At 52.5% G+C, this 15,359-nt stretch overlaps 1 protein-coding gene across 1 annotated transcript; it reads left to right on the top strand.

Moving 5' to 3' along the window:
• The first annotated feature begins 279 nt into the window (after positions 1 to 279).
• Positions 280 to 13,490, top strand: Proc (protein C, inactivator of coagulation factors Va and VIIIa). Its single transcript, XM_040758017.1, is given in 8 exon segments — positions 280 to 364; positions 1,253 to 1,416; positions 2,384 to 2,408; positions 2,540 to 2,754; positions 2,756 to 2,903; positions 10,007 to 10,152; positions 11,383 to 11,500; positions 12,791 to 13,490. Coding segments are annotated over 8 exon segments (1,476 nt in total). The 5' UTR covers positions 280 to 294; the 3' UTR covers positions 13,381 to 13,490.
• The last annotated feature ends 1,869 nt before the right edge of the window (positions 13,491 to 15,359 follow it).

The raw sequence follows: 15,359 nt of genomic DNA, 5'->3' as shown, positions 1-15,359 counted from the left end.
GGCGCTGGTCCAGCAGGCTAGCAACCCTGGCTGTCTGTCCAGCCATCCACGGGCATCCGCTTGCCTCTGCCTCCTTGGTACTGGGATTACAAACACATGCCACGTTTGACACCTAGATTTTTGTTCTAGCTTACTCAAGTCTTCATGTTTGCAAGTGCTCCAGTGACCCACGTATGGTCTCCCCTGCTCAGGGATGACCCTTTCATTCCACTTTAGGGGGCTGGGGGGCCGGAACGGCTGCAGGTGTCCTTGGAGCTTAGAGGTTCTCCTCAGACAGGTGTCAGCAGCTCCAGGATGTGGCGAGTCAGAATGTTCCTGCTGTTCCTGTCCACCTGGGGGATTTCTAGCTCACCGACCCCTCTCGGTAAGACTGTCTCCACCCCTCTCCCCGCAAGGCCCTCAGAACCTCCACTGGCTTCGCATGGCACTGGCGCAAGTGGACCTCTCTGGAGTTGCCTCAGCTGTCTCCAGGACTTGCGTCCTCCTCTGAGCGCCCTGTCTACCTACCGAGTCCTCTTCTAGCCCGCCCTGCCCACACCAGCTCTCTGGCCCCTCAGCCACCCCAGCTCCCGGGCACAACCTCCCTGCACGCATTGCTCCAGCCCCGCCTGCACGCATTGCTCCAGCCCCGCCTGCATGCACTGCTCCAGCCCCGCCTGCACGCTTCTGATTCAGTCCCTCCCTCTTAGCTTTTCTCCCGCTCCCGAGACGGGCATCTCTCAGAACCGGGGGACGGTGTTCCTGCTCAAGGGAAGAAACGGGGACTGTATGGTGGAGGGTGCTGGAAGTCAGGGGGAGAGACGAGAAGGGCTCACTCAGCTGTGCTGGGAGAAGCGTGAGACAGATTTCACTTTGCAGTCTCGTCCTTTTATGACTATTTATGTTACTATTAGACGACGTTGTGTAAGGCTGTTTCCGTGTACACATGCCTTCAGTTTTATCAGCATCAGGATACTGGCACTGTCCCTAACTAAGCGCTTCGTTCTGCACAAGAACACCTTGTCGAGTATTCCAGGCATGCCCTCAGAGGAAGATCTGCTTGTTTGCTCCAGAGCTCGTGCTCTGAAAGACCGTGCTGCTGCTTTCCCGGGGATCCTGGGAACAGGGCAGAAAAGCAGGGATGCCCTGGAGTTTTGTGAGGTCGGCGGGACCAGGGTGAGGTCTGGCCAGGCTTTCTGCACCTGGGATCCTTCACATCCCTCTTGGCCTGTCTTGGGACCTCTCCACCACACTGACTCCCATCCCAAAGCAGACCCAGTGTTCTCCAGCAGTGAGCGTGCCCACCAGGTGTTACGGACCAAACGTGCCAACAGCTTCCTGGAGGAGATGAGGCCGGGCAACCTGGAACGGGAGTGTATGGAGGAGATCTGTGACTTTGAGGAAGCCAAGGAGATTTTCCAAAATGTGGATGACACAGTAAGACCACAAGGCTAGGTCCAGAGGGTGGGTGGGTGGGGGCCTCGGGATGGGCTGGTGGCTGGATGAGACCCTAGAGGAGCAATGGGCATGATGACTACCATCGGGGCCCTTTTTGGAGTCTTAAGAGTTGGTTGGTCATGTAGATGCTGTGTAGGGTGAAGTCTTTTCCTTGCCAGCTGCTTTGGTTTTTCCCCACCAGTCACCTGGGCTCTACCACGTTGTAGTCCCCAAATAACACACAAGACGCGGTGTTAATTATGAAGCTATTGGCCTTGCTTGTTTCTTACTGGCTAGCTCTGACTTAAGTATTTAACCCATCTAAGTATTTCTCTTACCGGACAGACATCTTACTTCTCTGGCGGGCTACATGATGTCTCCCTGTGTTTCTCCTACCCAGAGTCCTCCTGGACTCCTAGTCCCACCTATCTTGCTTCCCTATTGGCCAACAGTGCTTTATTGACATATAAACAGGACTTCCCCATCAATGCTGATTTTATTTAAAGGCTTGGTGGGGGCACGGGGGACTCTAGGAACCTGGACCCTGAAATTAAGCTCAGGGAGAAGGTCCGGGCAGCCCTCCAGTGGTTGCCTATCTACCCATCTCTCCCTCTCTGTGGTCAGGCCATCTTCCTCTCCTCCACGCTGTCCTGCACCTTAAGATTAGGTGGGTGACCAAGACTTTCTAATGTCTGTCCCCACAGGGCACACTGAGCCTCAGCCACTTGAGACTTATTTAGAAATACAGAAGGGAAGGGACTTAGATTCTTTCCACCGAGGATGCTACTGTGGAGGGAGATGACCCCGTGGGCAGAGTCCCGCTGTATGGAGAGGGTGTTGTGGGCCGGGCAGCCAAGAGCACCGTGCCCATCCCTGGACAGCTCGCATCCAGGAGGAGGCAACACCTTGTGGGCTTCCCTTAAGCTAGGCATCGGGGCCCTGACTCTCCACCTCTCTGCTGCCACAGCTGGCCTTCTGGATCAAGTACTTTGGTGAGTGAGTCTTGGATACCTGGATGGACAGATAGACGGATAGTCGATGCGTGCTCCAGGGCCGGTGGAGGTCGGAGAGGAGACCGGAGGTACCCACATCCTGCGCTGCCCCACCCCGCTGTCTCTCACAGATGGTGACCAGTGCGCGGCTCCACCCTTGGACCACCAGTGCGACGGCCCGTGCTGTGGCCACGGCACGTGCATCGACAGTCTGGGCAGCTTCATCTGCCTCTGCCACAAGGGCTGGGAGGGCAAGTTCTGCCAGCAGGGTGAGGGGCCCCGGGGAGGCAGCGGGGTGGGGTGGGGTGGGGAACCGGTGGTAGGGTCACCGCGAGCTATCCGGACTCCCCTGTCGCACAGAACGCGGCTTCCACGACTGCCAGGTGCACAACGGCGGCTGCGCGCACTACTGCCTGGAGGAGGGCGGCGGGAGGCGCTGCACCTGCGCACCGGGCTACGAGCTGGCGGATGACCACATGCGCTGCAAGCCCACCGGTGAGCCACGGCGGGCCTGCCCGCAGAGAGCACAGGCCGGGAGGCAGGGAGCGCCCCGAGAGCGAGCGCATCCTGGGGACCCAAGCCAGAGGGACACACGCACACACACACACACACACACACACACACACACACACACACACACACACACACACACACACCGACCCGGCGTGCAGTCCCTTGCCTGTTGGCCAGATCTCGGGCGCCCCTGGAGCACCCCTGTTAGGCGCACAGTTTCTGAGCTGCCCTAGGACACAAGGCATCAGTGTCTTCCTCCTTCTGCCTTCCTGGATGTGTTACTTCCTCGCAGAACCCCGACTCTGCCTTTCTTTTAGGTTTTCCTTGAATTTTTCTTTTGAATGAATCTGCTTATGTGGTGTAGTTTGAGAAGTCAGGGTAGCCAGGCGGCGGTCACACACGCCTTTAGTCTCAGCACTCTGGAAGCAAAAGCAGGTGGATCTCTTTGAGTTCGAGGACAGAGAGATCTAGGACAGTCGAGGCTACACCAAGAAATCCTGCCTCCAAAAAACACAACAAAACGAACCAACAGACAAAAAGTAAGATAAAAAGAAAACAGAATATTGTTAAAAGAATAGATTTCCCCTATAAAACCTTAATAAACTATTATAATGACTAGCATTTAACTATCAAGGGTCAAAAATTGTTTCTGAGACACGGTTATTTTTGTTTGTTTGTTTGTTTTGTTTTGTGTATCCCTAGTTGTCCTAGAACTTGCTCTGTAGACCAGGCTGGGCTCGAACTCACAGACATCTGCCTGCCTCTGCCCCCGGAGTGCTGGTACTAAAGGCGTGTGCCACCATCGCCCAGCTGAGTTCTAATTTTTTTAAAGATTTATTTATTTAACATGTATACAGTGTCCTGCCTGCATGTATCCCTGCAGGCCAGAAGAGGGCACCCCATCTCATTACAGGTGGTTGTGAGCCACCATGTGGTTGCTGGGAATTGAACTCGGGACCTCTGGAAGAGCAGCCAGTGCTCTTAACCTCTGAGCCATCTCTCCAGCCCCGAGTTTTAAATTTTTTAATTAAAAATGTTTCCCGCATAATCTGTATGTATAAAATAAATATGTGAACATGTGATTTGTTAGAAAAAAAGGGTTTATTTCAATATATTATGATTACCCCCCACTCTTCCCAGTTCATCCTCTCATCCCCTCCCTTCGGGGGCCCAACCTTTCTGTCTCTCCTTAGAAAACAGGAGAATAATCTTTAAATAAAATAAGATAAAATTTAAAAATTGAAATATGCCAAAACAAGAAAAAGATCCAAAGAAAAAGCCCAAGAAATGCATATAGATACAGACACACACACACACACACACACACACACACACACGCACACAGGAATCCCATAAAAAACCCAAACTGGAAGCCATAATATATATGCTGAGGTTAAAAAAAAAAAGCCCTGACTCAGTTTTCTGACAGAACCGCCAATGACTTTGCTTTGTGTTGACCATTTACTTCTGGGTGTAGCCGAGTGTCACCGGGGTCCTTGGTTGCTGTGTTCCTTTAGCAGAACATTTGGTTTTCCCCTAGTCCCTGCCTACCTGGTCTCAGGCTTCTGGCCACCTAAGCAGCGTTGTTAGGTGTGGGTGCCGCCTCGAGGGACGGGCCTTAACTCAGATCAGATGCTGGTTGGTGACTCCAGCGTGTGGTGAAGACTGCACCAGCGTGTGTGTGCTGCAGGGCACTCTTGTCGATGGGATGGTCAGTAGCTGGGTTGGTTTTTGCCTTTCTCCTTTGTCAGCATGCAGAGAACCTTCCGGTACCATGAATACTAGTCCCTAGCGGTGTAGGCCCTAGGTAGACACCAGCTGGAATTCTCCATGTTCAAGGAGTTTTGTCGGTGTTCTCCTCAGCAATAGGGCCTTGCTTTACCATTGGTTTGTAAAGAACCACCAGTGCCCTTGCAATAGGTTGGGTTGTTTGGAGGTTCCCTTGGACAACTTTGGCAAAGAACTCAATTAGACGTAATGCATTCCTGGTACTGGAAGCTTCCTTCGGTGACAAGAAATGTTCTGTTGTACCTCTGTCTCCCTTGTTATTTGGCAATTTCATTTAGATTGCACATACATAGACATAGACATATATACACGTACATACAATACATGCACATACATATGCTCTACTGCGCTAGGTCTCCACACAGTGCCTCCAATGGCACTTAGTTTCAGCCACCCTCCTCACATTCCCCACCTCACCCCATCTTCCCTGGCGTCTGTGTTTGGTCCTCCCACCCCAGTCCTCCCCCTCGTCCATCTGTAACTATCTGTGCTATTTCCGTTTCCTAAGGAGAGCCATCGTCCTCTATAGTCCCTTACTCTCCACCTAACCTCTGTGGTCATGTAGACTGTCGCTTGCTTGCCAATGACTTAACAACTAGCATCCACATGTGAGAGAAGACAGACCATACTTGTCTTTCTGGGTCTGAGATACCCTACTCAGGACGGTTTTTGTTTTTCTGTCTCCATTCACTTACTTGCGACGTTCATGGTTCTATTCATTTATTTACTTTAGAGCTGAGCAGTATTTCAGTCTGTAAACACACCACATTATCTTTATCCATTCATCCAGGGACAAACGTCTAGGTTGTTTCCAACTTTTGGCTTTTATTAATGCGGCTGAGTAGGTATCTCTGGGGTAGAATGAAGTATCCTTTGGGTACACACACGCCCAAGAGTGGTATAGCTGGATCTTGAGGTAGATCGATTCCCGTCTTCCTGAGGAACTGCCCACCGATTTCCGCAGTGTCTGGACAAGTGTGCACGCCCACCAGCCGTGGACGCACGTCCCCTATGCTTCACATCCATTACAGCGTGAGCTGTCGTTTGTGTCACTGACCTTGGCCGTTCTGATTAATTTCAAAGTACTTTTGATTTGCGTTTCCCTCCTGGCTGAGGGTGTCAAAAAATCCCTCAAGTGCTTCACAGAAATTTGTGTTTCCTTTTTTTTTTTTTTTTGAGGCTTCTGCTTAGCTCCATACACAATTTTTAAATTGGGTTATTTGTTTTCTTGGTGTCCAGTTTTTTGAGTTCTTTGCACACTTTAAACCTCAGCCGTCTGTTGTATGTGCAGTTGGTAAAGGTCTTTTCACACTCCCCTTTGCCTTGCAGAAGTTTGTCGGTTTCATGAAGACCCACTTACTGATGTTGATTTTAGTGCCTGTACCTGGCGTTCTGTTCAGAGAGTCCTTGCCTGTATAAATGAGCTCAGGGCTATTACCTATCAGGTTCAGTGTCTCCGTGCTTGTGTTAAGGTATTTGATCCACTTGTAGTTGAGTTTTGTGAAGAATGCTAAATATAGATCCAATTTGCCTTCCTCTACATGCAGCCATTCAATTTGACCAACACCATTTATCTTTCTTTCTCCATCTATTGTGATTGAAGGTTTTTCTGGGTGTAGTTGTCTGGCTGGCATCTGTTGTCTCTTAGAGTTTGTAGAGCATCTCTCCGAGGCCTTCTGGCTTTTAGAGTCCATGGAAAAACCAGGTGTTATTCTTATAGGTTTGTCTCTGTGTGTCACGGTCTTTTTCCTTCCCAGCTTTTAATATTTTTGATCTGTATGTTTATTGTTTTGATTATTATGTGAGGAGGGGAATTCATTTTTTTTGGTTCATTCTGTCTGGTGTTCTGTGTGCTTCTTGTACCTTAATAGTTATCTCCTTTCTTAGACTGGGGAGATTTTCTTCTATGATTTTGTTGAAAATATTTTTTTGGCTGGGCGGTGGTGGCACACGCCTTTAATCCTAGCATTGGGGAGGCAGAGGCGGGCGGACCTCTGTAAGTTCGAGGCCGGGCTGGACCGATAGCCTCCAAAACAATACAGAGAAACCCTGTCTCGTAAAACCCCAAAAAAAAGAAAAAAGAAAATATGTTTTTGTTGCTGGGTAGTGGTGGCGAGCGCCTTTAATGCTAGTACTCGGGAGGCAGAGGCAGGTGTATCTCTGTGAGTTCAAGGCCAGTCTGCTATACTGAGTGAGTTCCAGGACAGCCTCCAAAGCTACTGAGAAACCCCGTCTCAAAAAAACAAAAGCAAAAGAAAGAAAAAGAAATTATTTTTTGTGTCTTTGGCCTGTGTTCCTCCTCCTTCCTCTATTCCTATTATTCTTAGATTTGGTCTTTTCATAGTGTCCCAGATTTCCTGAATGCTTTATGCCTGGACTTTTTTTTAATATTTAATATTTTCTTTGACCAAAGTGTCCATTTCTTCTATATTATCTTCAATGGCTGAAATTTTCTCTTTTATCTCTTGTATATTGTTGGTGAGGCTTGCCTCTGAGTTTCCTGCTCAAGTTGCTAAATTTTTCTGTTTCAGTTTCCCCTCAGTTTGAATTTTTCTGTATTGATTCTGTTTGTACTTGCGAGTCTTGAAGAGTTTTCTTCCTCTCATTACTGTTTTTTGCTCTCAAAGATTTCTTTTTTTTTTTTTTTTTTTGGTTTTATGAGACAGGGTTTCTCTGTTTGCTCTCAAAGATTTCTTTAATGGATTTGTTCATTTCCTCTTAAAGGACCTTTAGTGTATTCGTAGAGACCATCTTTGAGGTCTTTGTCTGGTGCTTCAACTCCATTGCGTCGCTGGTGGCCTGCGAGCATTGCTGGGCTTTGGTGGAAGCTCGTCCTGTCTGTTGTTGGCTGTGTCTCTACATCGGTTTCTAAGCATCTGGGTTTGGGGTGACTGCAATCTTAGGTGCTTATAGTGTTCTCTTCCTTGGTTCCTGTTGCTCTTTCTGGCTCTTTAGGTTGTGCTATGGCTGTGGGTTGCCTGGTAGGAAATGCTCTGGGACCCTGCCAGGCACGGCCGGCGGCTGGGTATTCAGGGAGTGTCTGTGCTAGACGGAGGCTGGGACAGCAGGATGGGTGGGAGCCTGGAGAAGACCTTCATCGTCTCCTGGAGGTGGGGCTTGGAGGAAGGGGAGACCACAATAGGTGGTCTGCTCCAGAGACGTGGGTGAGCCTGGGGGGTTGGATTTGGGGAAGGAGGACATTGGCAGCCTGCAGACTGCCTACCCGCCTCCCTTCACTCAGAGATCATTTTGTTTGGCACTCTCCCCTGTGCTCCCTCTGGGTCTCTTACAACAATCATACTTATCGCCTCCTCTGTTTTCCATGTCCGACCTGCCCACCATGACTGACCTGCCCACTGAAACAGTCTCGTGTATCCCAAGCTGGCCTTGAATGCATTGTGTCACTGGGGAATGACTGATTTTCTTATCCCCTGCCTCTGCCTCCAGAGTGCTGGGACATGGGCATGCAAACGCTCTACCGACGGAGCTTTCCAGCCCTCATTTTGCCTTCTTTCCAGGGGACTTTTACAGCTTTACCTTCTGGTCCCTATACAGAAACACACTTTCATCTTTATTTTTTTAGATTTATTTATTTATTACATATACAGTGTTCTGCCAGAAAAGGGCACCAGATTGAATTGTAGATGGTTGTGAGCCACCATGTGGTTGCTGGGAATCGAACTCAGGATCTATAGAAGAACAGCCAGTGCTCTTAGCCTCTAGCCACCTCTCCAGCCACACAAACACACTTTTAAAGTCTAATGCTTTCAGAGATGTTGATTTTACGAGTATAGGTATTCTGTTTGCACGCATACCATGTGCATCACTGGCATGTCTGTTGCCATGGTTCTTCCGGAACTGGAGTTACAGACAGTTGTGAGCCGCTGGTGTGGTGGCTGGGAATTGAACCTGGGTCTTCAAGAGGAGCATCCAGTGCTCCCTCCCACACGCTGAGACATTTCTCTAGACCCTAAACTTTGTATTCTGAACTAACTGAATATCTACAGGAAGTTTTGAGAAGACCCCACGGGCCTGCCTTCCTGCAGGCTTTCCTGAAGGCTGGAGTCATTGGCGGACACTTAGTTCAGACCCTTAGGTCTTCACACTGTGGTGGGGCTTGGAAGCACACCCACAAGGCCGGTGGGCGTTCTCAGTGGCTTTGCAGCACCCAGGAGCAGGACGGGCAGAGGCGCGGCCGTCTTTGCAGCCCATGGTCCGCTTAGCCTCACCACTCTTTGCTGCGCAGCTGTCTGTAGCCCCTCTCTCACGGCCTCTGGTCCACCTTCCGCAGGGATGAGCCTCTGCAGGCAAGGAAGGGGGAATCAAGCCACGAGGAGGGCTCCCCAAATCTCCCTCGTCACTTCACACCGTACCCCAAGTGCTGTCTGTCCTGCCTGCACTGCACCTTAGAGGACTCCTGCGGGGCGCTTCTAGGAACCCTGCTACCAGCAGAGACTGTCGTTCCTCAGTTTGCCAAGTCAGTCGCTATGTTTACCTGCCGGGCAGCTTCTGGAATCTCCTGCTGTGCGGCTGTCTGCTTTCCGCCCTGCCTGCCCTGCTGACGGTGCGCCTCTGCTTCAGCCGCTGAGATCCCCACCCCCCAACCCGCGGTCAGCGCTTACGGGGGGCCTTGCAGATCGTCAGCCCTGGATTTCCAGGGTGTGGCCACTGCTATGGGAAGAGAGGCTTGGTAATGATGCTTCCCACACAGTGTACTTAAATACATGCGGGCCAAGCACTCATGCACTTTAGAAGAAAGAAAGAGAAAGAATACTTAGCTGCTTCTCCATCACCTGCCCCCCGCTTTGAGACAGGCTGACCTAACTCACTACGTAGCCTGGGATGACCTTGGGTTTCAGCTCCTCCCGCACTACTTTCCCAGCGCTGTGATTACAGGTGTGCGTTACTGTGCCTGGTTTGTGCAACACTGGGCATCTAACCCAGGGCTTTATGTGCGCTAGGCAGGCGTTCAACCAACTGAGCTATGTTCGCAGACCAGCCCATGTAATTTATATTCCCCCTAGGAGCTTGGTATCATCCCTACAGGAGCCTCTCCTTATATATCTCGGGGATGACCACCCATAACCCTGGAGTATATGAATCTTGGGATATCTTTCATCGTCATTCCGGAGACGCTTTGGTGTTTGAATGGTGCTTGCCCGGTTCCTGCCAGCAGGTGGCGCTGTTTGCCTTTGAGTCCCAAGCTGCACTCCGTGCCTCCTCCTGCAGACGGACGAGAGGGTCCTGGGGGAGCAGTCGAGGCTGGAGGCCCTTGACCGCCGATCTGTCCCTTGCAGTGAGCTACCCATGCGGGAAGCTGTGGAGGCGGATAGAGAAGAAACGCAAGAACGTCAAAAGGGACGCAGACGAAGAGTACGAGCTAGACCCGGGTCCGAGGATCATCAACGGAACTCTCACGAAGCAGGGAGACAGTCCTTGGCAGGTGAGGGGGGCAGACAGTCTTCCTGGACCTCTGCGGGCATGAGAGAAGTGCGGGCGCTTGAGGGGAACGGGTAGTGGCTGGTAAGGACAGGGATGCGCATGTGCAGGGAAAGGCGCGTGTCTCGGATAGAGTCACTGTGGCCGTGATGAAACACCACGACCAAAGAAACGTGGGAAGGAAAGAGTTTGTTTGGCTTACATTTCTACATCACAATTTAGCATCAAAGGAAGTCAGGACAGGAACTCATGCAGGACAGGGACCTGGGGCCAGAATCTGATGCAGACACCGTGGAAGGGAGCTGCTCGCTGGCTGGTTCCCCATGCTTGCTCAATCTGCTTTTTGTTTGTTTGTTTTGTTTTTGAGAGCGGAGTTCTCTATATAACAGCCCTGGCTGTCATGGAACTCGCTCTGTAGACCAGGCTGGCCTCGAACTCACCAAGATCCACCTGCCACTGTCTCCCCAGTGCTGGGATTAAAGGCGTGCGCCACCACTGCCTGGCTTCAGGCTGCGCTTTTATAGAACCCAGGACACCAGCCCACACGTGACCCCACCCACAATGGGCTGTGCGGTCCTCCACCAATCACGAATTAAGAAGGCGCCCTCCAGTGGGATGTTTGGGAGGCCTTTTCTCAGCTGAGGTCCCCTGCTTTCAGAGAACTCTAGCTTCTGTCGAGCTGACAAAAAACCAGCCAGCACAGCATAGACGGGAGCAAGCAGGAGGGAAAGCGCCAGTGTTGAGGAAGAGATGGGGAGACAGAGCTTGTGTGTGTGGGGGGGGGAGCTGAGGCTGTTTCTGGAGAGTCCTGTGTGGGAGGGAGCTAGAAGGGAGTGGTCACCCTGAGAACCCCAGCTTCAACACCGAGCAAGCATTGACTTGTTTCTCGCCTTCCCCAGGCTCTGGACTCAGGGGTACACCAGGAGTTCACAGATTTGGGGAGCTTAGCGCCTCTGGAAATAGCTTAGTAGGATGAGAACCAGGATGGCCATCAGGGCAGAGCGATACCCCAAGCAGCCTGAGTACCACAAAGGCTTCCCAGAGCGAGCAAGGCCTGGCCGTAGCCCCAGCTTGAGAGCTCTCTGTGTGTCGGTGGCAGGGCAAGGTGACTGTAGGAACGACACAGGCTGTGTGTGCCCGTGGGACCAGGAACCCAGGGCAGTGCTTGAGAACCGCCAGCGCCATGAGCCCCGTGCTGGGGGCTGTCAGAGGCAGCCTGTGATGTTACTTGCAGGCCATCCTTCTGGACTCCAAGAAGAAGCTGGCCTGCGGAGGGGCGCTCATTCACACCTCCTGGGTGCTGACGGCGGCCCACTGCGTGGAGAACACCAAGAAGCTCACCGTGAGGCTGGGTGAGGACTGCGGCCAGGCAGGAGCGGCCGGAAGCCTGGGATGGAGCAGGGGAGCAGACTTCCTGTCTCAGGCTGTTATATCCTGAGGCTCCACGGAGGATGCTTGGGGGACAGAGGCCTCTGTGCTAGCACGGGCTCACACTGGGACTCCAGGCAGCTGGGAAATGTTCCGGTGCTCATTTCAGATCCAGGCCCACGTTTGTGAGGGGCGTCCGTCACACACCGAGGTCTCCTCGCTCCCACTCCTGTGGGGCCAGCTCTGTGTGGGCCTCGGCTCCTGGCCATGGTCAGACCCATGCCACTGTGTGAGCTTCGCATAGCTGACGAGGTGGAGCTGTGCAACGTTAGTCTGCTTGCTAGTCGCTTCCCCAGGAGCCTCCCCAAGTCTAGGCCCCACTCTGTGGCAATTTCTGGAGGGTCTTTTAGCAGATCCTATGCCAAAGAGAAGAAGAGTGGACCAAGGAATACCTAGCTGTTAAAACGAGAACTTGGGCTCAGTTCCCAGAACCCACGCAGAATCCAGACACGGTGGCACACAGCTAATCCCGGTGCTGGAGAGGCAGAGAGGGGTCCCTTAATCTGTGAGCTTCAGTTTCAGTGAGAAGCTCTGACTCCAATAGAAGACACCAAACATTGACCTTTGGCCTCTGTATGCACTCATAAACACGGCTCCTCCATGAACACAAGCACACACATGCATACGCGCATACATGCAGGCACACACACATGCACACACACAAGTACACACACACACACACACAATGAAAGAAGGGGTGTGTTGAGAATGGCAAACTTGATACGCTGTGCAACACCTTCAATGTGAGCAATGGCCTGTGGCTCTGTTCCCCAGAGCTGTCAGCTGGTAGGGAGAATCTGTCTCCTCTCTGTGGTCCAGACCATTCTTCCTAGCAGTGCCTGGGGCGGGGCTCTCTGGTGCTCCCTGGGATCTTGCTGGTGATCCCCTTTGGGATCCCGCTGGCCTGCAGCTAGTCTCTCCAGCAGCGCTGCTCTCTGTTCCCTTCCTGTCTGCACGAGTCCCTGGCTTCTCTGCTCTTCAGATCTTCCTTGTTCTGTTCTGTCTGGGGATTCTGAGTTCACACCAGCCCCTTCCTTGTCCCCTAGGAACTTATGCCCTAGGGCCCACTATTCCTGCTCCTGGCAAGAGCACTCGCCTTTGCTAAAGACCTGAGGCACAGGGACCCAGTCCCGGGCTTCACAGAGCCGCACAGCAGAAGCACCGTGGTCAGGCGGGCTCCCCCAGCCTACTCTGATAGCACCCTTGCCTTGCAGGCGAGTATGATCTGCGGCGCAGGGACCACTGGGAATTGGACCTGGACATTAAGGAGATCCTAATCCACCCTAACTACAGTCGGAGCACCAGTGACAATGACATCGCACTGCTCCGCCTGGCCCAGCCAGCCACTCTCTCTAAGACCATCGTGCCCATCTGCCTGCCAGACAACGGCCTGGCAGAGCGTGAGCTCACGCGGGCTGGCCGGGAGACGGTGGTGACAGGCTGGGGCTATCAGAGTGACAAGGACAAGGAGGGCAGGAGGAACCGCACGTCTGTCCTCACCTTCATCCGCATCCCCGTGGCCCCGCGGAACGAGTGCATGCAGGTCATGAACAACGTGGTCTCGGAGAACATGCTGTGCGCCGGCATCCTTGGTGACAGCAGAGACGCCTGCGAGGGGGACAGTGGGGGGCCGATGGTGGTCTTCTTTCGGGGCACCTGGTTCCTGGTGGGCCTGGTGAGCTGGGGCGAGGGCTGTGGGCAACTCAACAACTATGGCGTCTACACCAAAGTAAGCCGCTACCTCGAGTGGATCCACGGCTACATTGGGGACAAGGAAGTCTCCCTGAAGAGCCAGGGGCTGTAGCGCCCGCTCCATGCCCATCCCTGGACCTCTCTCTTGAAGGGAGGCTGGGCTAGTGCATACCAAGGCGGAGGACATTAAAGGGACGCGCAGCCAACACAGCTGCCCGAGTTCCTGTGTGTCTTTGCATCCTTTTTATGGGCTGTTCTGGGGAAAAGCCACGTTAGGTGAGCGCCTACTGTCCGCCAGGTGCTTCATGAGAAGGGACTCAACTCCTAAAGGAGTTCTGTGGGGTGGGGGGAGGGAGGATCCGGTGGGACTCGAGGCTGGTGTAACTTGGGGGTGGGGTGGTTTAACAGGAGTTTTTCTAAAACGTGATTTCAAGAGATTAGAGCCTGTCTGAGGGCAGAGGCATCTGTGCTAGCACGGGCTCACACTGGGACCCCAGGCAGCTGGCACGGGCTCACACTGGGACCCCAGGCAGCTGGGAAATGTTCCCGTGCTCATTTCAGAGATAGGCTCAGAAAGGGCCTGTGCTAGCTGCAGGTGGGAAAGCTTTACCGGTGACCCATGCTATGCAGAGGCCAGCGAGGCTCACAAGGGCCGCATGGTGGGGCCTGGGATTCAAACCGAGGACGCTCTCCAGAGCTCAGCAACTTCTCCATTGCTCCCGGGAGCAGCTGGAGGTGTGGGGTGGGGGTGCATGTGTGATTGTGGGTGCGCATGCACATGTGTGTTTTTGGAGGCCAGAGGACAACTTCGTGTGTAGCTTCTCAAGCGCTGTTTGTTATTATTTTTTTTTCCTTTTGACCCAGCGTCTCTCCATGGCCTGAAATCTGCATAATAGGCAAGGCTGGCTGAACAGCGAGCCCCGCCCCCACCCCCAAGTTGACAAGTGGAGACAGAGGGACAGTAGCACTCTGCTGAAGGAGCCGGGTGCCCGGAAGGTGCTGCTCAGAATGACTGGACAGTCTTGTTGAGGAAGCTATAAGCTGGGGGCGGTGGCAGCACCTACGGTCCAGCTACTCAGGAGGGAGGCTGAGGCAGGAGGCCAGCCTGGACAGCACAGCGAGACACTTTACCTTAAGAAGTGCAGAAGGGAAGGAGGCAGGGAGAGGAGGCGTGTGAGGAGGAAGGGAGGGGAGAGGGGAGGGGAGGGGAGGGAAGTGGCGAGGCTGGTTAGTGCTGCCCATCGCACTGGTGTAAGATAGCCACTGCAGCATGGGCAACCCCCGGAGTCCACATCCCTGAGAAGAACTCTCTCCCTTCCCCAGCGGCCAGCAGTTTCAAAGAGCTCCTCAGGACAGGTGGGGCCTTGAGAGCATCTTCCCATCCCAAGCTAGAATGCAGACTGGCTTGATCTTTTGCAGATCTAGTGGGGCTTAAAAAAAATATTAGCTGGGTGGTGGTGGCGCAGAGGCGGATCTCTGAGTTTGAAGCCAGCCTGGTCTACAGAGTGAGTTTTAGGACAGCCAGGGCTACACAGAGAAACCCTGTTTCAAAAAAAAAAAATCTACGAGTGGTTTTTTTTTTTGGGATGGAGGACATGTGCCGTGTGATGCGGGTGGAGGTCAGAGGAAGACTTTCAGTAGTCACTTCTCGCCGTTCAACATGTGACTTAGGGGGATCAAACTCAAGCTGTTGGCTTCTCAGCCAATTCCCTTATCTGCTGAGCCTCCTCACTGGCCCAAAAAGGCATAAGTGAGATAATTAGACAGTAGTCTTAAAATTAGTCCAGCTCTCTGTGGTTCTGAACTGGGCAAATAATTGTTCTTCTCTGGTGGCAATGGTTAAGTTTAGTTGTCAAGTTGACTGGATTAGGGAATAATCAGTTAGCTCATATGCTATTCTACTTTTGGCTACTATAATAAAAGGCTTGAGGCAGGACAACTTTATTAGATTTTTTTTTTTTTAGTTCACCATTGGTTTGGCCTCTTGGAAAGGCGGGAAAGCAGATGATGATCACGGTGACAGCATGGTGGAAGGCATAGTGCTGGAGTCACAGAGTAGACAAGAAGGCATAGAGCGGTCTGGGGAAGGAC

Source organism: Mesocricetus auratus, unplaced genomic scaffold, assembly GCF_017639785.1.
Source record: "Mesocricetus auratus isolate SY011 unplaced genomic scaffold, BCM_Maur_2.0 Super-Scaffold_100015, whole genome shotgun sequence".
Taxonomy (NCBI): Eukaryota; Metazoa; Chordata; class Mammalia; order Rodentia; family Cricetidae; genus Mesocricetus; species Mesocricetus auratus.
The sequence above is the reverse complement of the archived record's forward strand: the minus strand, read 5'-3'. Positions and strand labels throughout refer to the sequence as shown.